The sequence below is a fragment of the Sus scrofa genome, chromosome 4 (assembly GCF_054392235.1).
Source record: "Sus scrofa isolate SSC_HxYL_T2T_F1_AM1 chromosome 4, Sscrofa_HxYL_maternal_Yorkshire_Landrace_v2.0, whole genome shotgun sequence".
Taxonomy (NCBI): Eukaryota; Metazoa; Chordata; class Mammalia; order Artiodactyla; family Suidae; genus Sus; species Sus scrofa.
Genome location: NC_139386.1, coordinates 11,342,891 through 11,369,058, shown reverse-complemented (window position 1 = coordinate 11,369,058; position 26,168 = coordinate 11,342,891). Strand labels below are relative to the sequence as shown.

The 26,168-nt window shown below is 40.3% G+C and overlaps 1 protein-coding gene across 3 annotated transcripts in view; it reads right to left on the bottom strand.

Annotated features, from left to right (window-relative positions):
• Positions 1–26,168, bottom strand: part of LOC102167986 (uncharacterized) — a 573,390-nt gene that overhangs the window by 8,884 nt on the left and 538,338 nt on the right. For 2 of the 3 annotated variants that reach the window (XR_014843341.1, XM_085021668.1), the window contains one exon: positions 23,499–25,753. Coding sequence is in view for 1 of the 3 variants with exons in the window: in XM_085021668.1 (XP_084877794.1) it covers positions 25,703–25,753 (51 nt within the window). In the remaining 2 variants the exon portion in view is untranslated. Of the gene's footprint in view, positions 1–2,451; positions 2,619–23,498; positions 25,754–26,168 lie in introns of those variants that run through there. The other variant, XR_014843339.1, reaches the window with a different exon arrangement.

Below are 26,168 nucleotides of genomic sequence, written 5' to 3'. Positions count from 1 at the left end.
TGATAGAATTTCCTGGGTAGAGTATTCTAGGTTGCAGGTTTATCCATTTCAGCACTTTGAATGTATCATGCTACTCCCTTCTGGCCTTCAAAGTTCATAAGCTTAAGAAGATTCCTTTGTATGTGACTTCATTTTTCTCATGTTGCCTTTAGAATTCTCTCTTTAACTTTTGCTTTTTTAATTACAATGTGTCTTGGTGTGGTTCTGTTTGGTTCATCTTGTTTGGGGACCTCAGTGCTTCCTGTACCAGGATATCTATTTCTTTCTTCAGGTTTCGGAAGTTTTCAACTATAATTCCATAAAATACATTTTTGACCCCTTCTATCTCTCTTCTTCTGGGACCCTATAATGTAAATGCTGGAACACTTGATGTTGTGCTGGATGTCCCTTAAACTGTTAGCTTTTTTCAAATTATGTTTTTCTGTTTGCCATTCTGATCAGGTGATTTTTATCTTCCAAGACACTTGAATACTATATCACTTGGTCTACTATTAATTCCTTTCAGCATTTTTTCATTTTAACTTTATTCTTAAGTTTTGACTTGTTCTTTTTATAAGTTCTAGTTCCTTGTTAAAATTCTCACCAATGTTCATCTATTATTTTCTCTAATTCAGTTAGCATTTTTACTACTAAAGTTTGAATTCCTTATCTGGAAAACTGCTTATTTCTGTTTCATTAGTTTTTTATTTATGGGGTTCTCTTGCTCTTCCATTGAGACAAATTCCTCTGTCTTACATTGCTTAACTTTCTCTGTCTCTATGAAATTAGGTGAAACATTTACACATTGCAGTCTTGAAGGACTGTCCTTATATGGGAGCATTCCTGTATAATCTCTGTGTGCACAGTGGCTTTGGTAGGAGAACTGTTCCTGATGTGAACACAAATAAAATCTTTCCTCATCATGTGCTGGCAGCTATCATGTTGGTAGGAGGTCAAGGCTGGAAATGGAGTGGCTGGTCAGGTTTGCCCCTCTACTCAGTAGTCATCATGACCCTATCAGGGCTATGGTCCTATGTTGATGGAGCAGAAGCCCTGAGGGTTGAGTCTGAGCTGGCTTTGTTTACAAGAAGTGTATGCTTTCTCCTGCCTCAAGCACCTTCATCTTTGCTCCAAATGGGAACAATTCTGGAATAAAATGGATGGTATGGGTTCTCAGTGTGGGTTGGAGCATGGGCTGTCGCAATTTGGCTAGGGGCAGAGACCTGGACCACTTCTGATGCACTGCCTCTGTGAGTACCTGTAAAGGCTGCTCCCACCCTGTTCAAATGCCACGTTGGCTCCGAGCTTCCTTTGTCTTTCACGACTGAGCTCTCCCTTCAGCCTTTGTTGCCCTCATCCTGATGTGGGACTGGACCACAAGGTATGAAGGGCCTGTGCAGGCTCTCAGCATGGGTCCAGACACAGGCCATGGTAGTCCAGCCACAAACAGAGGTCAGGGCTGCTTCTGATGTGCTGCCAGTGTAAGTACCAGTAATAGCTGCTCCCGCCCTGCTTAGACATGGCTTTGGGCCTGAGCCACTCTGTGTCTCATAGCCAAGCTCTGGCCTCTGTGTGGCAGCCCTCATCCCAGTGTGGAGCTGCTTTGTGAAGCAACTGGAGCCGGAGTGGTCAACCAGCTTAGGCTGGGGCAAAGGCAGGCTCAGTTGGGGAAACCAAGAAGCTACTGAGGCAGCTCTCAATCTACCCTCTCCACCCTGCTTTGGGAGCAAGCAAGCATGTGCATACTCCTCATGAGCAGCGTCCAGGCTTCCTCTAGCCTTCCCGTTAGTTCCACTGGCCCTTCCACCAGCCAGGTGGGCTCATCTTCCTTGTGTTGGACTCCTGAGCTGGGAAGCCCAACATGCGGCTAGAACAGCTCACTCCCCAGGGAGGGTCTCTGCCCATGGAATCCCCCTCTTCCTCTCAGTCCCTCTCAGAGATTCCATTCCAGACCTGATCATTTCTCTTCCCTTCCTATCTGATCGTATGTAGAACTTTCTCTACAGCCTCCAGTTAGTTTTCAGTGGGAGCTGTTCCACACGTAGATGTATTTTGGATGTGTTCACAGGGGGAGGGAGTTTTGCATCCTCCTACTCTGCCATCATAGCCTCCTCGCCTCTTCCTCTTTGTATTAGTATAGTCGACCTCTTTTCTTTTTTTTTTTTTCTTCCAGGAACTTTTTTGTCTACTTTTTTTTTCTATTTTGGTGTTGGTATTTTAATTTCTGACTTGTTACACTTACTGTGCCTTAAGGAAATTAGCTTGAACATGTTCGGTAAAGGTAGGTTTTGAAAAGTCAGACAAGGTAACTCAATACATGTGGGTGGGTGATAAGTCATGCTAAAAATTATTTTACAGATGAAGATGCTAAAAGTTAAAGAATTCACTGAATTTTCATGCTGGTTAGTTAGCCAGGATTTTAATCCAGCCCTAATGAATCTTTCCAAGCAGAGGCTTTTTAGTCAAACTTACTTTCCCATGTGCTGAGAAACAGACATTGGCAGTATCTCTGTGTGTGTATCGTCACTAAAGCAATCTTGGAATTACTGTTCATGGAGGATTCAGATTCCAGCCATTCATATATAAGGCATATGAATTTCAGCAAGATATTTAAACTTGGTGAGCATCACTGTCTCCACCTGTAAAAGGAGATACGGTAATAATTACTTCTCGGTACCTCAATCTTCCCATCCATGTCCTCTTTATACAGATTAGAGGTTGTAAAGGTTACATGTGTTCTCACCTCATATGAAAAGTACTTGAGGAGTCCCCATCCTGGCGCAGCAGAAACGAATCCACCTAGGTACCATGAGGTTTTGGTTTCGATCCATGGCCTCACTCAGTGGGTTAGAGATCCGGTGTTGCCATGAGCTGTGGTGTAGTTCACAGACGTGGCTCGGACCTGGCATGGCTGTGGCTGTGGCATAGGCCGGCAGCTGTAGTTCTGATTAGACCAGGCCTAGCCTGGGAACCTCCATATGCTGTGGGAGTGGCCCTAAAAAGCCAAAAAAAAAAAAAAAATTAAAAAAAAAAATCTCTTGAAAGGTGGCAGTCCCTAAAAAGTCATGAGGCCCATTCTCCTTTCTCTTTGCTCAGTTTGAGAACTGATTCTTATTAAACATTAGTCAGATGACAGAGAAGTTTTCTTTAGACCTCTTCAAATCGCACAACAGCCCAGTCCAGTCTCCACCTAAAATATGGGTGGAATTTGCAAAAGTTTCTGGATGGATGTTCCTCCTGTAAAGAATTTATGACAACTTTTCCTCAAATCTTTATTATATTCTGTTAATGACTCAGCGGAGTTTTGGCAGAAAGGACAAGTTTCCTTTGGTTCAAACACTTCTATGGAGGCTTCTGATTAATCTATCCAATGGTCTAAAATCAAAATAACATATGCAATCTTTGGCTGAAAAAGCTCACCCGTGGTGTTATAACAATAATTCCTCTCCTTGTTTTCATATATAACCTTTTGGAAATATTTCTGTTGGAGCCAAAATGTCTATATTTTGGAAACTTGGCCTATGGATGGTTGATGGCTCAAGTCTGCCATTTATTTTCCTTTCGGGCTGCACTAGAACAGGAAGAATGGCTGTTAGACTATTTCTTAAAGAAAAATTTGTAGGATACCTCAACTTCATGTGGAATAAAGCCCCTTTCTCTGTCTTCCATGTCCTAATACATGTTCATTTTCTCTGTCTTCCATGTCATAATACACATTCATTTCAATATACTTCTCCTGACCACCCCATTTAAATAGGTCCACCCCTAGCAGTCACTTTCTATAAAGGGCCAGAGAGTAAATACTTAGGACTTTGCGGGCCATATGGTCTCTGTGGCAACGACTTCTAAACTGTGCCACTGGAGCATGAAAGCAGCCATAGATAACGTGCAAACATATGAGCAGGGCTGCGAGCCAATAAAACTTTATTCATAGACAGTGAAATTTGAATTCCCTGTTTTTTCATGTGTCCCACAGTATTATTCGGCTTGTGACGTTTTTCCATCAGTTGAAAAAACATAAAAGCCATTCTTAGATCACAGACCATACGAAACCAGGCGGTGGGCTAGCTTTGGCTGACCTCTTATTCTACAATACCGCTTTATTTAGGCTCTTTTCCTTACATCCCTTATGACGACTTAAAAGAATCTACTTAGGCATTTACATGGTTTGTATACTGTCTTGTGCTGGATTCTAAGCCCTATCTCTCTGAGAGAAGGCACACCATGTCCTATTCATCCCTGAGCACAGCACCACGGACATTCAGTGAATATATTCTGAATGTATAAACCTGCAGCCTTCTGCTAAATCAATTCCTCTGAAGAAGTAATTCATGTATTGCATATTGAATTCATTAAGCGATCCATTTTTTTTTTTTTTTCAAATGTTACATATGTTAGAGAATTTCGTGGTGAAGAAACAGTGCAGAAAAGTGTTTTTAGACTTTGGAGTCATGAAGTGCAGCCTGTCTCATCAGTTAGTGTTTGTTATGTTGAGTAGTGTATTAAGTCTGTCCCAGTTTTCTCAACGACAACGAGAGAGTAGTAATAGCAGCTATTTTATAAGACCAATGGTGGGCTTTCTGCTTGATCTTTCATCTTCCTCCTCAAGTCCACTCCCCACGCTTCTCCACCCTGTTCTGGGCCCTTGTAGGTCAACATGGAAAGACCACATTACTGGGGTGGGGGGGCTTTCTGACTGGATTCCAGTTGGGTTTTTTCCAGTGGGGGAGGCGGGAGAACAAGGTAAGAAATATTCATTCTTTTAATGTGTTCTGAGGTTTTAAGACTCACTGTGTTTCTGGAAGAAAAAGTGTCTGCTCACAATAGTACAAATTTATACGTGTTCTCTAATAACACCTAATCGCCCTCATCAGTGTTGACAAGAATCCTGTTTTTAGCTCCTCACTATTCCCCTGGTTTCTCTACACCCGGAACCTTAAAAATAGTCTCTTTATTAAAGTCTCAAATAATCCTAAATTCCTGCTGAGACCCTGAACCGATCCCAGAAGTTTAAAGAGAAAATTCTTGAGAACGAATGGTAACTTAAATTGAAACTATTCTTAGAAATCTGGTTGCTTTCTTTGAATTACATTAAAATAATGAATGACTCCTTGATTCATGTTTCTCTATAGAGTTCTGAACCGAGGGTGTCTACAAGGTACATTCTAGTTTGCTGAAATGTTATTTTCACAAGATATTTAAAATCAGGAAAATTTACATCAAAATATGGATTTTCCAATTCTCTTGAAAAGATGACACTATGTGACTCTACCAGGCTTCATGGCCATGAAAAACTCGACCTCAGTGCCATTTAACCCTCCTCATGGGCTTTTTGAACTTGGCAGGCAGCTTTCATCCCCACCACTCCCTATTATGCAGTATTTCTAGTTTGATGTTTTAAGTTAGCTACCAAGCTCCCGGGAACCTTTTCTAAGAGAATAAGAGTCAAAGTCATCAGCCAACAGTAAGGCTGGGGGAGGAGTATGCAGAGCAAGACAGTGTCTGCAGCCCTCTAGGAGAAGAGGAAAGTGAAAACGCAGTAGTGTGGCAAGGTGGGGAAAAGGGTCCTCTAGGGCTTCTAGGTTATAAATAAAACTGTGGGAGTTCCCATTGTGGCCTAGCGGTTACAAACCCAACTAGCATCCATGAGGACGTGGGTTCAATCCCTGGCCTCATTCAGTGGGTTAAGGGTTCAGCGTTGCCATGAGCTGTGGTGTAGGTTGCAGACATGCCTCAGATCCCGCATTGCTGTGGCTGTGGTGTAGGCCAGTCCTGCAGCTCTGATTCGACTCCTAGCGTGGGAACCTCCATTTGCTGTGGGTGTGGCCCTAAAAAGGAAGAAAAAAAAAAATTGTGACCCATGAGCGGGGCTGTGTTTATTTGTCCTGCCCCTTCAGCAATCGAGGTTAGTCAAAGACGGCTGTGAGGACAGGAAGGGGTGATGGTGAGTGGGAATATATACACTCCATGTTATATGTAAATATGGAGTAACTATATATAATATATATGCTATTATATATTAAATATATATGAAAATATATAAATTTTATATATGTAAAATGTTTAGAACACTGCCTGGTTCATGGTAAGTATTATGGCAGGGCTACAAGAATACATTTCATGCCTTACATTAAATTTGGTTTTAAAAATTTTAGGAGTTCCCCCCTCCTGCACTATTAGGTGGGAGTAGAAATTGGCACAACTGCTCTGGAAAACAGCATGGAGGTTCCTCAGAAAACTAAATATAGAACCACCATCTGATCCAGCAATCCCACTCCTGCGTATATATACAGATGAAACTACAAATTCAAAACGATACATGCCCCTGTAGGGTCATGGCGGCATTATTCAAAACAGCCAAGACATGGAAACAACCTAGATGTCTATCGAAAGATGAATGGATCAAGAAGAGTGGTGCGTATATACAATGCAATACTGCTCAGCCATAACAAAGAACTAAAGAATTCTATTTGCAGCAACACCGATGCAACTAGAGATTCTTATACTAAGTGAAATAAGTCAGAAAGAGAAGGACAAATACCATATGATATCACTTATATGTGGAATCTAAAATATGGCACAGACGAACTTGTCTACAAAACAGAAGCAGACTCGCAGGCATAAAGAACAGACTTGGTTGTTGCCAGGAGGGGAGGGGAAGGAGTGGGATGGATAGGGAATCTAGGGTTAGTAAATGGAAACTATTACATTTAGAATAGATAAGCAATGAGGTCCTGCTGGATACCACAAGGAACTATATCCAATCTCTTCGGATAGACCATGATGGAAAAATAATATAAGAAAAGGAATGTATGTATATATGTGTGATTTGGTCATTGCTATACAGCAGAAATTGGCACAACATTGTAAATCAACTCTGTTAATTTCAAAAGAAAAGATCAACTGCATATTAAAAAAATCAAAATTCTTTAAGAGTTCCCTGGTGGTTTAGTGGGCTAAGGATCCAGTGTTGTCACTGCTGTGGCTCTGGTCACTGCAGTGGTGCAGGTTTAATCCCTGGCCTGGGAACTTCCTCATGCCATGAGCATGGCAGATAGAGAGAGAGAGAGAGGGAGATAAGATAGATAATCGATCTAGATAAAATTTCACATATAAGATAAGAAGCCTATCAGAGACTTGTAAAGCATCTTTAGAGCATATAATGGGATAAGACCCATCAAAGCACAGAGAAGTTTCTATATGGGGGGGGGGGCAGCATTCCTTACAGACCTGCTCAGTTTGGGACCCACACAAATAAAAAACAAGGAGCTGCGATGTGAAGTTCATTCGTAGGTGCTGACCCTGGGATTTCAGGGATTTTTCTTTTGAAAGAGAGAGTGGAATTTTCCCCAAGTCTGATTGATAGAATTTCTGATAGGGTGGCAATCTAAAGTGAGAGATTAAGGTGAAGAAGTTGAACTTTTTTTTTTTTTAACTAGTTTTTGTTTTGAAGAAAAAAAAATATAGGGCATGGATGTAATAAACATGTCAAGCAATAAAAATGGCTGTAGAGTGATAACAAACTTTGCCTTCAACCCTCATCCCCCTTTCTAGAGCAAAATTAGTTACCTGTGTCTGTCAAAAGATATTTGTCTCAATTGTATTATGTACATTTATACACTTTTTTTTTTAGATTCAATGAAATACCCTGCCCTGAATCTTGTGATTTTTCCAGTAGTGGGGATTAATCCAAATACATCCAAAGTTGTCTCCGTTATAGATACGCTGTCTGTCTATAATACACTTCCCCAATCTCCCCATTGGCACATATTCACCTACGTTCTAAATGTTTGCTCTTAAAACCAACATGGCCACAAAAGTCATGGTATATAATTCCTTTGTACATGTGCTCATTGCCTGAAAGATGAAAGAAAAGTGGTTAGACTATGTATGCATTTTAAAAGAAACTATGTTTTTATGAGAGTCTCTAGTTCCATCCATGTTGCTGCAAATGGCATTATTTTGTTCTTTTTTTTATATCACTTATATTCCTTAACTTTTCCATCTTTAGATTGAGGGTGTTGAGTATTCTTTTTTTTAAATTTATTTGTTTATTTTTCCGCTGTACTGCATGGGAGCCAAGATACACTTACATGTGTACATTTTTTTTCCACTCTTCGTTCTGTTACAATATAAGTATCTAGACATAGTTCTCAATGCTACTCAGCAGGATCTCATTGTAAATCCATTCCAAGTTGTATCTGATAACCCCAAGCTCCAGATCCCTCCCACTCCCTCCCTCTCCCCCCAGGCGGCCACAAGTCTATTCTCCAAGTCCAAGATTTTCTTTTCTGTGGGAATGTTCATTTGTGCTGGATATTAGACTCCTTTTTTTTTTTTTTATAGCTGAGACTCTCATACTAAGTGAAGTAAGTCAGAAAAAGAAAGACAAATACAATATGATTTCACTTATATCTGGAATCTAATATAGGTTGCCAAGGTGGGGGGGGGAATAGGAAGTACTGGGAATTTGGGGTTAATAGATGCAAACTATAGCCTTTGGCATGGATAAACAATGGGATCCTGCTATATAGCACTGGGAACTATGTCTGGTCGCTTGTGATGGAGCATGATAATGTGAGAAAAAAGAATGTATAGATGTATGTGTGATTGGGTGACCTTGCTGTGCAGCAGAAAATTGACAAACAGGTCTCTAATCCATTTGGAGGGAAAGCATGAGTGTCTGCATCATAAAACTTAACCCCACCCCTCATGGCTGTGAAAAGATGTAAATAAAACCCAGTTTGCCAAGCCAAAAAAAAAAAAAAAAAAGTTAAAATTTTATTTAAAAAAAAGAAATAATGTTTTTAGAATATTGATAAATACTGTCAAATCGTCCTCCAATAAGATTATGCCAATTAATAGTCCCACTAATAATGTGGGAGAGAGAATGGTTACTTAACATAGTCTCACTAGCGGTAAAAGTATCTCAATAAAATAAACTCTATAAAATAAACATTCTTTTTCTTTGACGCTTTTCTAATTTTGAGGGAAGTTAAACATCTTTATGTTTTTAAAAAAAACTGCTACAAGTTCTGTGGCACGGGGGGTTAAGGATCTGGGGTTGTCATTGCAGTGGCTTGGGTTGCTGCTGTGGCGCAGATTCAATCCCTGACCCAAGAACTTCCATGTGCCATGGTCATGGCCAAAAAATTAAATTTTAAAAAATGGTATTCTTTTTCTAGAGCACTATCTGTGCCTTTGTCCATAATTATATTGAGCTAGTGTCTTATGTTAATTGATTTATAAGAAAAATTTATTTAAGGACCTTATTCATATTCATCTATCATATTTGCTGCAAATATGTCCCAGCTTATTTATATTGTACTGATTTTGTTCAGAGTATTTCTCAAGGAGAAATTTAAATTTTTGTGAAGTTATATTAACCTGTTGTGAATTCTGTGAATTCACAAAAATCAGTCTTTTGTGAGTTGCTTAGGAAATGGTGACTGCTGCAAGAATAGAAGAAAAAATCTTTTTTTATCTTAACTGAAAAATTTTATCTATTTAGATCATAATTTTATATAATAAATTAGTATCACAAATTAATTAAATTAGTAATAAATTTGTAGAAGTGACACACTTTATGTAAATGAGAATTATTTTCTCAGTGGGCTGTCCCAACATCATTTTTTGATTATTCTGCCTTTAACACAGTGATTTGGGCTGTTATTGTCATAATCTAAATATCCATCTTATTTGTTTCATTCAAGATTCTGCTGCTTTCCTCTGCTATCTCTATTTAATGTACAAGTAGTAAGCCCTTACTTATGAAAGTTTTATACTATGTAAAAATGTGGACTGTTCTTTTTTCAAAATTTTCCTGCCTAATCTTTACCTGACTATAGATTTAACATGTCTGGATTTATATAAAACAATTCCACTGATAGTTTTATTGGAGCCATATTCAGTTTATAGATTTACACAGGGTAAATGAGCATCTTTACAATGTTGCATTATCTTAACTAGAACTGGGCATTAATTCAAATTGTATTTTTTGTTTCTTGGATCACGTTTAAATGTTTTGAAGATCCTTCTATATCCTATTAGAGCATCTTAAAGTTTACTCAGATAAATCTAGCACATTTCTACTTACTTCTATTTCTGGGCATTTATTTTCTAATTTTTGTTCAATTGATCTTTTTTGTTGTTGTTTTTTTGTTTGTTTTTTGTCTTTTAAGGGCCGTACTTGTGGCATATGGAGGTTCCCTTGCTAGGGGTCTAATCAGAGCTGCAGCCGCTGGCCTACGCCAGAGCCACAGCAACGCCAGTTCCAACCCGTGTCTGAGATCTACACCACAGCTCAGGGCAACACCAGATCCTTAACCCACTGAGAGAGGCCAGGGATTGAACCTGCAACCTCATGGTTCCTAGTTGGATTCGTTTCCTCTGCGCCAAGATGGAAAGTCCCAATTGATCTTTCTTTAACCTAAGTAAATCTTTTTTGAACTAGTAAAGCCCAACAGGGTTTTAGACATCAATTTCTGAATTCTCCTTACTAAATTTTCGCATTATTTATACTTTCCCAGTTGATTTCCTTTGGGTTTTCCAGGTTTATGAAATTATCCAGGTATTTGTAAATTGAATTGAAATTTCTTTTTAGAAATTTAGTACCTCACACTTATCTTTCTTCAATTCATTGAAAAGAATTTCCACAGAATTTTAGATAATAGTAGTGATAATCAACATTTTTGTTCTATTTTTCTTTTCTTTCTTTTTTTTGTTGCTTTTTAGGCCCACATCTTCAGCATATGGGGGTTCCCAGGCTAGGGGTCCAATCATAGCTACAGCCACCAGCCTATGCCATGGCCACAGCCATGCCAGATCTGGGCTGAATCCATGACCTACACCATAGCTCAGGGCAATGCAGGATCCTTAACCCACTGAGCGAGGCCAGGGATCGAACCCTCCTCAACCTCATGGTTCCTAGTTGGATTTGTTTCCACTGCACCACAACAGGAACTCCTTGTTCTATTTCTTAATAGGAACATTTTTGTATTTCACTATTGCCATGTTGCTAATTAAATATCAATGCATCCATATTTATCAAACTTGTTTTTCAAGAATGATACTGGCTTTTTTCAAGCACCTTGTCAACATCGTCAAACATAATGCTTCTCTGCCTTGACCTGTAATTAATATGGAAAAACACACTGAAATTTTGAATTTTTTCAATGGATTACTCCTGAATAGTATCTCTCAATCTTTTAATAAGCTGCTGAATTCTATCTGCTAACACATTTTAGGGATTTTGCATCAATATCTGTTAGAGAAATCCATCTGTAGTTTCATTTTATTGTGTTGCCTTTATTAAGTTTGGTACTAATGTTCTGTATTTGTAAAAACCCCTTAGAAACGTTCACATTCCTTATGCTTTCAAAAAATTTAAATTGCATTCCGTAGATAGTTCATAAAACTTACTTCTGAAATAAAGTGATGTTGATGTTTCCTTCAGATAGCTTTTGATAAGTTTCTTAGCCTCTTTTGTTGCATTATAGATATTTTCTAGAGTATTATGCTTGGTAGTCAAGATTTCAAATGTATTTCCATAAGATGAGGCAAAGGGATCCCCATATCTTCTTAATACACGTGGTTGTTCCTCCCGATGACTTGTTTCTATATTTATTGCCATCTTCTTTTTCGGATTAAACAGTGTTATGTCTATTTCAATATTTTTTAAAGAAACAAGACAATGTCATTTTTCTTAACACTTTCCAACATGTATTTCAAGCAGGTAGGTGTATTGGTAATAACTCATATAACCTGTTGTTCATCTTACATCCACTGTCCACTTAGGATGTCCTGGGCATTACATGGGTGTTGCAAAACAAAAGAACATCCAACGTTCCCTTTATCTTCAAAGGCCTTAGCTTAGTGGGCATGTACATAGCTCATTAAAGTGTAAGAGTAGCATCAACCTGGGAACAGATGAGAAAACGGAGAGACTTAAGGTCTCAACTAGAGAGTAGCAGAGTAGTTCCTCAGACCTGGGCCTATGGGACATCAAGATAAATCCTATTATTTAGTGATTTATCTTCGAATATATTTTGACATGTTCTTTATGAGATCGACTTTCTGAATCCAAATATATTGGAGAATGTCTTCCAATTGCTTTAACACACAACATCATACTGATAATAGAATTCTTTTTCTTTCTTTTGTTGCTTTTCAGGGCCATACCTGTGGCTAATGGAAGTTCCTGGGCTAGGGGTCCAATTGGAGCTGCAGCTGCTGGCCACAGCCACAGCAACACCAGATCTGAACAGTCTCTGTGACCTATACCACAGCTCATGGCAATGCACATTCTTAACCTGCTGAGTGGGGCCAGCTATCAAACACATGTTCTCATGGATACTAGTCGTATTCAGAACCCTCTGAGCCACAGTGGGAACTCCTGATCATATAAATCTTGAATCATAAAGTTTATCTTTCATGATTCCGTGATTTTCTGGAAAAGCCCTAGATCAGGCTGACTTTTGTTCCTCTGGATATGATCTGTGTCTTCCTAACCCACGACTCACTACATTAGACATTTAGAATTACTTTCATTCATCTAAAATTTTCCATTATAAAAGTTCACAAAATATGTTTGCACAGTCTCTATTTTCTTAAATTTTTATAGTATGGTATATGGTAAGATTTCAGTTTGTATATTCTGGGATTTTTTTCAGCTCAAGAAATATTTCGTGGCTCTAAAAATAACTTCTATTTCTTGTTTTGTTGTTGTTTCTTGCTTTGGTAGTCTAAAAGACTTCAGTCACCGAAAGTGCTCCCCTTCTTTGCAAAAGTAAGTCCTGGATAAACCATAATTCATTGCTGAACTCACAGAAAATACACAAAATGGTCAAGGGATTTAGAATATCAGCAGAGGAGTTTCCACTGTGCCCCCGCAGGTTAAGGATCCAGTGTTGTCTCTGTGGCAGCATGGGTTCAATCCCTGGCCCAGCACACAGTTGGTTAAGGATCTGGTGTTGCCGTAGCTGTGGCGTAGGCTGTAGTTGTGCTCAGGTTCGATCTCTGGCCCAGGAACTTCCACATGCCATGGGTGTGGCTGGAAAAGAAAAAAAAAAAAAAAAAAAGATTATCAGCAAGTGTTGCATATTATGTGGAAAATCTAAAGATTCCATCATCCTGGGCATAATTTCTGAAATCGGTCCAGAGTTCAGAATATTGTAAAATGAGAGAACAGACAGTTAAAGATGAGTGCTGTGAAGAATCTAATACAAAGATCTAAAATGCACATAACCAGAGGCACAGCCTGACCGTGTGTAGGCTTGTATCACGATGAAAGTGCATTTCCTACCATGTCCATGCGGCTTCTTTTTGGGTGTAGGATATCTTTTTTGGTAGTTTCCAATCTATCTTGCTGATGGTTGTTCAGCTTAAGTCCTTATCCTCCACTATCTTGTCCCAATCTCCTGACTATACGTAAACTTTAATAAACTGATTGTATTTTGTGACTTACCAGAAAAAAATCAAAAACAATTATTGGCTTATGAATCTGCAATTTAGGCAGAGATCAGCAGGGATGGCTTGTTTGTACTCCTCAGCATCAGCTAGAGCAGCTCACCTGGGAGATGCAGATCCCATTTTCATGATGCTTCACCCACAAGGATGGTTTGCTGGGTTTGATGGCTGCTGGGGAGTTCAGCTGTGCCTATGATCCATAATCCTAGGTTTTTCTCTATGTGAGACTTTCTGCAGTCGGCTTGAGATTCCCCCATTAATTGAGATTCCTCACAGCATAATGACTGTGTTCCAAGACAACAGGCAGGGTGCACAGCATGTTAATGGTTTAGCTTCAGCAATCGCATAGCAACAATTCCACTGTACTCTATTGGTCTAAGCCTGCACTGCCCAGTGCAATAGCCACTAGACCTGTGTGTCCACTTAAGTTTAAATTAATTAAGTTACATTAAATTAAAATTCAGCTCTACAGTCATCCTGGCTACATTTCAAGTGTCCGATGTGGCTAGTGGTTATTGTATCAGACAACACAGATAGAATATTTCCATAATTGAAGAATATTCTATTGAACAGCCCTCATCTAGGAAGCCACTCAAGTTCATTCAGGTTCAAGGAGAAGGAGCTAGATTCCACTACTTGCTGAAGAAAACATCAAGGTTAAAGTCCAGAAGAAAAAAAAAAGTGTGTGGGATAGGAGATATTGTTTTGCCTTGTCTTTGCAAAACAGAATTTTCTGCTTTTATAAATTCAAGTTATAAAAAAATGATGTAGAGAAAAATGATGTAGAGAAAAAACTATATCAACTAGGAATATGTACTACAGCTTAATATATGCATAGCTCATGACCCAGCAATTCTACTCCCAGGTATTATATGAAGTAGAAATGTTGCATGTGCACACAAAAGACAAGATAACATCACTTTCTATGATAGCCCCAAACTGGAAACCATCCAAATGTCCATCAGGAGATTAATGTTCAAGTACTGACTTGAAAACTACGTTTTCTGTGAACGCTAGAAAACCTCTCCAAACTTTACTTTATTAACTATACAATAGAGGTGATTCTATCCATGGGATTGTTGTGAAAATTACCTAAGAACATATATCCAAAATACATGCATCTAGGGTATGGTTAGCCCTCAACAATATTCCTCTTTATTGCACCTGGGACCACCATAGGTAATTGGTGTGCCCAAGGTCTTTATAAACCTGTGTGGAACTGAAGAGTTCAAGTAGAAATCTGATTTGCCCATTTGAATGTCTGACTCCCCATAGCTCATAGAAGTGGACTCTCAGAAGCAGTGTTAGGAAGCCCCCCCCCGCCACCATTGAGGACAATGACTCGTATATCCTGACTATTCCATATTTGTGAATGAACAAATGGGTGGATCGACGAATCTTGCCTTTTCTCATGCTCCTATGTAGAAATCTGATGCAACTCAAGTTGAGATTCCATCCGGTATTTAAAAATCCCACCACTCCCCACAGGAACTCTTCTTAAGTATGGAACCCATACTTGACAAGATGATTATGGAATCTCAGGAAAAGTAAAAGAGGAAGAATGGTTACGGATCTAATAGCATCCAGTGACCCATCTCTGATCTGGGAAGTGCAGCTGGAAATCTCTTGGGAAAATGACACCCACATGGAATTCCAGTGCTTCAGGTTTCAGCAGGGTTTCAGCCAGGGCGGGAGACCACAAGTATGACCTTCCTGTTGGTATTTGGGAACCTCCACTTCAGGTCCAAACCAGAAACAGGAAGCTCAGTGCTTGCTAAGCAAGAAAAGGGAACTGACCAGAAAACATTCCAGCTTGAGGCTGGCATTGGAATAGTTCTTCCTTTGTCTAGGATATTTCTTTCATGCCTGCAAATAGTCCCAACCTGCCGAAAAGGAAACACTCCCTTCAACAGCATGTAGCCCAAATGTCTCAAACACTTACTGTGTGCTGCAACCCAAACCCAGGCATGTCTGTTGAATTGCAAGGTCCATTCTCTTTCAATATAAGCATTGTTTTTTATTTGGTCTTAGAGGTAAAACACTGAAGATGGATGGTAAGACACAAACAAATTAAAATGACGAAGTTCAAAGTTGAAAGGATTTGGTGCCTTCAGGTTCAGAATAGGTGCTCTTGGATTTTTTTTTTTTTTTAATGCCTTTCCCATTTCAGTTAATGAGCTAAGTCTTCACAGAGAAAGACAAATGAAGGACAAGAATGGACATTCCAGGTGAAAGAGAATAATAGTATAAGCAAAGACAGGAAGGGGTGAACAAATGAGATATTGTGTAGGCAAGGTAAACTATACCTTTATAATTATACCCTCAAGGGTAGGCTGAAGGAATGGGATCAAAGTTAAAAAAAAAAAAAAAAAAAGCCTAAAGTTTATTAAACATCTACTATGACCTAAAAACCAAGCAAAGCTGCTCACTTAACCAGGGAGATTAAGTTTATTGCAGAAGATCAAACAAAAGCCACAAAGCTAGAATTTACAATTTGTTCTGACCTTTGCAAAGGACAATGCATTTTAAGACTATGAAAGATAAAGCTCTTAGGGTCCTCGGGGGTAGACAAAGGGGATGTCTTAAGTGCAAAGCCAAGCATTTAAATTGAACTCTTCAGAGAAGCATGATTCCCATATGATGGCGTCTGACAGTTGTGGGGCGGGGGGGGGGGGTAAGCAGGCTTGGGGGTGAGTTCCACACAGGGCCTGAGATCCTGGGAAAGCCAGTTCATTCCTTTGCAAAATGCCCAGCAACAGTGGATGTGGGCTGTCTCTGGTTTTCATTATTTGTGCCAGAAAATTGGAGTGGAGGCCTGGACAGGGTCACCACTGGAATCAGAACCAGAACTGGAATGACCTCACAGGTCACTTGGATTCTCATTATGCTCAGGTCACCTCTTGCTGTCCTACCTAGGCCTCCAACCTCCTCACCCCTGTGTTTCTTTTTGGTGCGAGCTTGAAAAATTCGAAAGCAGATTCATTTATTGTTTTCATCTGGAAGAATTTTCTTATTTGAATATATTTTAAAAGTCCTCCTAGTAGCTCTATATTCCATATAATATACACATTTGTCTAGAAGCCTAAACAGGATGGATGAGTAGTCACCATTCTCTCACCCCTGAATATCCATGTAGCACTTTATCCTATTTTCCTGAGCCTTAGGCCAACTGCCTTTCATGAAGAAGAAATCCTGGAAGGCTGAGATTGTCCTTTATATTTTAAAGCCCTGAAAATATCACATCTATTTCAGGTTGCGTCTAACTTTCAGTATTATAAACATTGAGATATAAACATTTGCACCTACCTCTGCATGCATATGTGTGACTATTTCCCTTGAAGTGGAAATTCTATTATCTAATATTTTAAAGCTTTAAAATAGTTATCCAAAGTATTCTCAGTTTTAATTACCCCCTACCAGCCAATTAAAATCTGATATACTCTTCAAAAGTACGTTAGAAAGGCATTGCTTTAAAATTTGACAGAGGAGGGTAGAACTGTTCACCAGGTACTGACTTACTGTGCCAGCGATTTGCACATTGCTCTCGAATCCATCCCCTGACTCCACTCACTGCTCTGTAGCACCGGAGAGGTGTCCTTGTCAATTGACTTCCAGCTAAATGTGGTCATTGGGTGACACAGGTGGAAAAATGGAAACCTGACAAAGGGGAGAAGCCAGGGAAATTTCTTCCCTCTTGCTGTGCTTCAGGCAGTATCTCTGACAGTAGCTGCATCTCCTCTGAAGTCAGTTCCAAAATCCCTTCTAGACAGACGCTCCCTCTTTGGTTCAGTCATCCACATCATAGACCCGCCACCGTAGTTTAGCTCCTGCCTGACTGCTTCACGTGCTGTGCAGATAAACCACTGTCTCCAGCTCCCTGTGTCCCTTGAAGCCCGCTGCCTCTAGTGGTCTTCTGTTGCTACTCTTTGGCTGCCTCATCAGCTCGTGTTTGCCTTAACTTTCCCCATACCTGTGTGTTAAACTGCCTCTCTCCATCTCCCTAGTGTGGACTCTGTCTTGCCAGTGTTCCCCCGGCTGATATACTGACCCAAAGATGCTTGGCTGCAAGTGGTGATAAGAGGAGCAGAATCCAGACCTGCTAATTGAAATCTGGTGCTCCTCTGGCTCGATCATATGAGACTTAGTGGCATTATTTTCAGGAAGTGAATGGTGTAGACAACTGCTACAGGAGGCCAGAGCAGGAAGGGATTACAAGGGTCTGAACGGGGTCATAGATGGCTTTGTGCAAAAGGTGTCGGCTAAACAAGGTCTCAAGTCTCAAGGGCGTGTCTAAAAGCAGAGCATTCTCCAGCAGTTAAAAATACGATAAGGCTAGTGCTGCTGGATGCTCCGATCCAATTCTGACCTACATCCTCTTTTCACTGTCCGTAGGACATTGTTTTAATGTGAGAAGATATTTTGAGGGGTTTTTAAATTTGAAACGGCAAAGTATATATTAGATTTGGAGTCTTTCTGTTGGTCTTTAATCTTACTTTACTCTGGGTGATGGTTTTGATTTTTCAGTTGCCTAAAGGGAGACCACAATCTCTTATTGGACTTTTTAAAAAAAAATCTCTAAACATAATAATCCAGGCTTGGGTGGGATAAAGGCAATGAACAGTCACAAAATATCTACTCTACGTTTTCTGAGCTAGTAGTCTCTGGGCCTATTTCAATTATTTATTTATTTTTCTAAAAAGCCTCTCCAGTCTTTTATTTATGTATGTATTTATTTTCATTACTCAAATGAATTTATCACATCTATAGTTGTATAATGATCATAACAATCTGATCTCACAGGATTTCCATCCCACAGCCCAAGCACATCCCCCCACCCCCCAAACTGTCTCCGATAACTCCAAGATCTAGAACTTTCTGAGTCCACAATCAAAAATATCCTTACAGGAAAAATCCACCCGATTAGGTAATAACAAACAACATCCCTTTCCTGGGTGAGGCATTCCTCTTCTCCCATATCAATCTCTTAATTCTTTGTCCCTAGTTTCTCTTCAAAGGATTTTGGTAGTCACCCCCCCCACTTTTTTTTTTTTTTCAAGTGACTCCTACTCCGTGTAAAATGAACACGCTATAATAGAATTCCAGTGACCTCAACAAGGTTCATCTCCACAAAAAAAAAAAAAAAAGTATAAATATGGCTTTTTGTATATCTTCCTCTTTGATCTACATTTAGACTATAATTGATAGATTCTAGCTTTCAAATGCTTTCTTTCTCTTTTTCAGAACCGTAAAAAGTAACTAGCCTAAAAATCTAATTGACTGAAATGATCAGTTTTACCACAGTTCACTACACACACTTGGAAAGCTGCTCTGAGTGGCAATTTGAAAGAGCTGTCCTTTGAAATTGGCATTTTCTAACTATTCTGAATTGCAGTTGGGCCATCAATACAGCAGGTTAAACGAAAGGCAGCTGAGAAATGATAGAGGTGAAAAATTACAAGGATGTGATCTCTCCACTCAGGCATGTTAAGATTTAATCTCCCAGATTAAAACCCCAGAACACGGTGATTGTGTCAAGATAACAGCTGAGAGGAGGCTTCGGGACAGGGTTCCCAGGGTATTTTCAGGGGGCCAGGTCTGCGGCCTCCAGAGGCAGGTGCTACACGGGGTGGGGCACAGAGCCCTCTCACCGTGCAAGGCCAGCTGGGAGCTTATCTGTGGCATCTTGCTTTCAAGGAACAGTTCCCCATTGTCTGCTAAAGAGAACAGAGATGAACCACCCTCATGGGAACAAGACTGCGTATTGACAGGAGAGAAAGACACGTCATGAAAAGGAAGGCTGGGCGGCTTGGCTGTATACAAGGCATCTATTCCAGTTACAAGACAGTGGTAGGAGATACAGGTGTTTTGACTTCTGCCCATTAGCTACATAGGCAGTGCTCTTCTTCCCAGGTGGTCTCTGGAATCTCTCCAGTCCTGTTCCTTTACGCATGTGCATTACCACTGCCTTTCATGAAGTGGTCCTTCAGACTATACCCGGGACTTCTCACCAGGTCTCTCAAAACCTTAGTTGCTGCCTTCTAATCCAGCCTTACCGTTGCAATCAGAGAGGTCCCTATGAAACAAAAACCTATGCATTGTGCTCCTACCCATGAAATTCTCCAATGGCCACATACTGCCCTCAGGTCTGGTCTGTGAACCTTAACCTGTTATTAAAGTCTTCCATGAAATGGCTTTTGCTACCATCCCTGGCCTAAGGTCCCAGCTCTCTGCCACATATTCCTTACACTGCTGTCACATAACGCACAGGGACAGCTCTTTCTTTCCCGTATCCACATCTGCTCTGGAGAAGTCTAATGAAAGCATTTAAGAGAAGAAGAATAGTCATATGTCTTGCATAGCAGTTCCAGGTCCACAGGCACCTGTCCTTAAAGAGGCGGGCAGGAACTGTATTACCTTTTATGATCCAGCTTGTAAGTCCCTTAGCATCATAGATGTGGCATCCTATTAGTTGAAGAAATACAAAGGCTGTTCAGTTTCAAGGGGAGGGAACACCAGTACTACTTCTCGATGGGAGTTAAGGGAGGGGGCATGATTCTGGAAGAGCATCAGAGACAAGCAGCATTATTGAAGTCGTTTCTGTAAAACACAATTTGCTACAGAGAGGGGAGTACAGGTTACTCTTTTAAGAAGCTTGACTAAGAGGAGAAGGATAGAAAGATAAGAGAACAAAGCAGGATCAAAGTAAATTCCTCTTTGACCTGGACACATAAATACAGCACTGGCAAATGGAGTAGATTGGAAACAAACTCGACTGTCTGCTTAAGGGTTTGCACTTTGAACCACCTTGCCGAAGAGTAAGGGTCGCCAGACAATGGCCCGCAGACCAAAGACAGCCCACTGCCTGTTTTTGTAAGCCTGAGAGTGAAGAGGAGATTTTAAGTTTTTAAATGGCTGAAAAAATATTAAAAGAGTAATTCTTGGGACATGAAAATTCATAGTTTAGCATTCATAAACAAACAGGCATGTTCCTTCTTTATACACCATCCACAGCTGCTTTCATGCTACCATAGTGGAATCAAGTGGCTGCAACTGAGCATGTGGCCCACAAAGCCTAAAACAGTTTCTGTCTCTGTCTTCATACCCCTGGAGTAGCACTCTTCTGTAGACCCATTTGTGCCTTTATATACAGGGAGAGCATGGGTTTCCTAGAAATGGAGGGTCCCTTCCATATGTGGCAGAGTAAAATCCCCAAGATTTCATGACTTCCTCACTGGCTTTCTATAGGAACATGAAAAGCATAGCTACGTGTTTATCTTTATTCCTGGTCAATATTGATTTATGCTTTATTATTTACATAGCATTTTACGCCTATGTTTTTGCATGTTGTAGCTCCTTTCTCATTTGCCTTTATAATTTTTTTTTGGTCTTTTTTTCCTTTTAGGGCTGCACCCACAGCATATGGAGGTTGCCAGGCTAGGGGTCTAATGGGAGCCATTGCTGCCAGCCCACACCAGATCTCATGGTTCCTAGTCAGATTTGGTTCCACGGTGCCACAACGGGAACTCCTGCCTTTATAATCTTAAGTGTCACTTCCTCAAAGAAGTCTTCCCTTATGAGCCTATTTCAAGTAAGTCCACCCCTGCCCCCTTATCCCCAAATATTCCTGCAGTGCATTCTGAATGTTCCCTTCCTGTCAATCACTACATCCATCCTTATTCCATTATCCTGCTCAATCTGCCTCTCTAATACTATAGTGCCCATCCCATGACACAGGGACCTTGCCCATCCTTGTATTCCCAGAGGCAAGGTTGACGTTACATTTACCCATTTGGCATGCTGCCAGCTCAATGAATACATTATGAGTGAATGAATGTTTTTCATGTTTACTTGATGTACCAAAAGTACAAGGGAACTTTGATTTCAGCATAATCTAAAGCAAATATCTCTTGATCTCTCTTCCATAGAAGACAGTGATTTTTTGGAAGTTAAGTAGTCTGTGGACCCTGCAGGTGGGATTTGTGGAACAGAGAGAAAGCAGGTAGGAGCAGAACTAGAGAATGAGGAGGTCACCAACCCAGAGACAGTGGCCAGGCCTCCAGGCATGGTTGGGCTGGAGGATCTTTGCAAAAGGGCTGCAGACAGAGGGGATGAATTGGGACTGGATCTGCTGACTCAGGGCTTTTTTTGCCCACAGGAGATGCTGTTTTCTGTGTAACTTGGGCAGGTGTGAAGAAGGCAGGGAGGGAGGCAGTTAGGTTGGAGGGGACTCATGTCAACAACTGAAGAGGAAGAAATAAGAGACTGTGACTCCTTACCCCCATCTTCTCTGACCTTGAACTCCTAAAGTCATCTTTCCCCTGTCCTCTTCCATCCTTAAGTCTTGCCAGTGCTGCATCAACAAATCTTTCTTCTATCTGTTCCTTTCCAATCATCTGCCCTCTCACCCCCACAATTCACTCATCATTTCTTAACAAGAGCTTTCCACTCCCATTTACTCCAGTGTGCCCCCAAGATAAGATCCCCAAAGGCCAGTCCAATTAAATGCTACATGCCTGACACAAAACAGGGCCTTTTCCTTGGTCTTCCCATATTTTCACATGAAAATTTTCTCCAAGATTCAGCTCAAATAGGAACACCTTTGGGAAGCTGTCTCCAAAGTTCCCCAGGGAGAGTTTATGGTTCTGTCCACTCTGTTTCCTGTCTCTCTGCCCCTGCTTGGACATGTGACTTTCTGGGCCTGTGTTCTGTGTTTCCAACTCTCTCTCTTATTCTCTCTGCCTCTCGAGGGAACTTAATGTGTGACATTACAGTTTTCCCGTGTCAAATTGACCTTTGCCCTCCTACTTCAATGCCACTGTGCCATGTTTCTTATCAGCAACACTCTCTCATTCTTCTCGGAATCCTCAATCCTGAGTAGATCTCCTGGAATACATTTTTGTTGGAGGGGAAAAGAAACAGAGGAAGCGTAATGAAGAGAAGAAAGGCAGGAAAGCAGTGTCGGTAGAAATGAGTGCAATTGAATCAGTAGTGACCATGGAAATGGTTTTAAATGGCTACAGGGCCTGTACTGAATGGTCAACACCACTGAGTCAGGGGAATTGATGCTGGGAATGCTGGTGCCCAGGAGGCCACTGCAGTGAGTTGAATTGGTGGTGGAGAAGGATATTCATCAAGGCTTCATAGTCTGAGATCAAATTGCTTGGTTCCCCTCTTAATTGTTGCAAAACTTTGGGAAAATTGGGTATCCACAGTGTGTTTCCACTTCCTCATCTGCCATCTGGGATAATGCAATATTTACTTTGATTTCAAAAACTTAAAATATCACGTTAAAGATATATAAATGAAACAAACATTCGTAAATTATTTAGATCAGTGTTCAATATGCATAAAGTAATCAAATAAATGTTAGGTTATGTGAAAACTATAAACAATGCTAAGATCATGAGACTGGCTCACAACTCAGAAGTCTTTTCCCAATTGAGAAAACAGGCCCAGAGACTGACCAGCAGCCCTGGGATGGGCACAAGCCCTTCTTAATCAAAGTCCACTGTCTTTCTCCCAGGAGTCCCCCTAGTGAAGATGAGGACAAGAATAGTAATTAATAATTGTTACAGAGAAAGAAGCATGTGCCAAGAGCTATTTCATTTGCTCCTAGCAGCCACCCAAAGAAGGTGACACCCCTCCAGCTTGGCAGATGTGGAAATCAAGAAAGTGGCCATTTTATGGAGACTGAGGGGAGAAAATATTCAGTAGTGTTGCCATAAAGCTCTTTCCAGACAGGCTGGCCTGGAAAGATACAAACCCCATACCTGCTGTAGAATGCCATATACTGGTGGGAAAAAAAAGGGACCAGCCATGCAGTGGGTAATGAGAATATAGCCTCTGAGTTAAGAGAAACATTATTCTAAGTCATTGTTATAATAATTAAAAGGGAAAGTGGTTTGCAAAATACAAGCTGTTTCCAAAAAAGAACATAAATTGATAGTTGGGCTGGTTGCATGGTCCTGGGTTATAAGTTTGCATATACTAGCTTTGAATAGCTTCTTTGAAATGCACAAGGGAGAGAAGAAAGGGTAACTGCTTTGAGAGACTTTTTTGTTTATTTTTTTTCTTTTGTGTCTCAAAACTTTTAAAAAGTATCTTTAGGAAAAATAACTAGTCGACTTACAAACCATCACTTTTTAAAGCTCAGCAGGTATACATACCTTCTGAACATGACTCAGAATGATTTCTGTCTCCATCACTTATAAGCACATAAAGCGCAAATCAATGCTGTCACTATCCTTCTAAAAGAAGGTTGCTCAATTCTCTTTGGAGAGTGTCCTGAACAGTTTGCACATAGAGTATTGCCAACGTAGAGATTTAGGATGACTTATAGGTTGTACCAGTACAATATACATGCCATCATCTCTGAGACTGTTAATTAGATCAAAATGTGTTTACTCCATTACGGAATTCCAGAGAGAGAGTATGGGGGTGTGGTGTGTGTGCATATGCAAAGTCATTTCAGCAATTCTGGAACTTGTTTCTCAACTCCAGGCAATACTTTGAGTTCCTAATTTTCAGTTAATAAGAGGTTCACATACATCACTCTACAGGATGTTAAGAGCTAAGGCTCCTTGGAAAAAATGCAGCAGGTATCTATAAATAAGGAAGTTATGAGGGCTATGGAGATTTGCCACATGCTGGTGAATGATTTTAAGCCTAACACTTCCTTAGGCTTCTTGTGAGGTCATGATTCTTATAAATCTTGGCAGAGTATATATGTCATACCCTCAGTGACAGCAGCTCTAGAGACACCAATTCAGAATAGATAAGGAAAACAATATTGAAACTAGTGCCTTCATGCTTGTTCTTGGGGCCACAGGGACTAAAATTAGGGGTTCGAGGGCTAGAATGTGTTGTGTTTTCTGCAAGGATGAAGAGTGAGAAGAACCAGAAGACCAGGAGGAGCTTAGAGACAGTGGATGATGAATGAAGGAAACTGAACATGGTCACGTGTGCAAGGAGGCTGTGGGGTACAGTGGTTAGAGAGAAAGCCTGGGCGTGGGGAGCTGGGGTCTCTAACAGCTGAATATACCATGTGTACCTGGGTTCAAGTTCAGAATGGGTCTGTTTCCTCTCCATTTGGGTTTCTATTTTTCCTAAGTCTTTGAAGCAGTGAAAAACAACCAAAACAATCTCCACTTTTTTTTTTTTTTCAAAATACTCCTTTGCCCTCTAATTCATCACTATGATACTCTAGTCCTAGAAATAATTACGAAATGTCAGTTGAATGTTTATCCTATGGATAAATGTTGAAATATCTATTTACAAATAGACGCTTTCTACAAAGAGGCACTAAGATTTATATGAAAGAATGAGCTGCTCAGATCTTGGGTCTGCCACCTACAAAGGTATTTGGTTTGGTATCAGGTAATCCATCTTAACCTCTCAGCCTGTCTATTCCTTTATAGAATAGTGAAGGTTAGAATAGAGAGTATACGTAATGGGTTTAGAACATTTCTGGAGCATTTCAGTCGGCATTTAAATTGAAATTAGCTTCCTTACACTCAAATTCTCTCTACTTGGCTTTTCACTGATGTTACATGAGAATCAAGACCAAGTTAAAGAAAACATACTCACTGGTTTGCTTTAGTTGAATCTGGTCCTGAAGTTCTAAGGACACCACTGCAGTTCAACATACAGATAACATGGCAAGACATCTCTTAATGAAGAGACAAGCCCTCTGTGTTTATGGATGGAGCCGTGGAGAGCGGCTATGCCTCAGAGAGAATATATTGAGAGAAGGTTTTCTTATAATCTCTGCACCGTTCTAGAATTTGAGGAACTAAAGGGGAGGGCAGATTGAATTTGTATTGAGTTCCTTCAAAAGGCACGGCGATCAACAATTTCTTGAGCAGTCTCATTTTTAGCTAGACCTACTCCTCAGACCCAAGAGGACTCACCTGAGAGGCTAATACATAAACACCTGAAATGCACAGCCAGTGAGGAAGCATACACGTAAGTGAAAGAAATCGGCTCCAGAGGCTATGCATTCTGCCCCTAGCCACCCAGAAAGTTTCTATTTATGTAGGGATATCAAGAATAAGACTCTTGGTAAGTTCTTATGTCTCCTGAGCCATCGGCTACTGCCTTGGGAATACAATGCCCACTCACCTTTCCCACCAGTGTCCTCCTCTTTAGCTGCTGTGAACCTTTCTGATTGGGGAAGAAGAACATCCAACATCATCCACATCCTCCTTTCCCCTGCGAAGTGGCTTTGTCATGAGCATAGTGACGGGGACCTAGTTTTTCACAGTGCTTGGCTTCTCGAGGTCTCTACCTTCTGGTCCTGGTTAGACTCCTAAAAATATCAAAGATGAGGAAGGCCTTATAAGCAATTTAAATAGGTGCCAGGAAACATTTAAGAACCAGTTCTCCAGCATATTATGTGTATGTCTCTGTGTATATATAATCATATTTACCTTTATATACAAACTTAAAGCGTGTGTGTGTGTGCACAATACACTATTTCTATAAAGGATATGTAGCTCAAGTTAATAAAATAGCATTCTTTATTATACATTCCATATAGCCAACTGATTTTTACTGAATATTTTCACTGTACTGAATTTTTCATTATAGTTAAGCTACGGTCACACCTGACCAATGAAAAATATCCACCAACATTCATTTGTGTTAATGAAGGAGACAAAGTAAAACAAAGTCCTAAGTTGTAACTTCTTTCATTCATTAAAGACATTGAGTGCTTTCTTTTC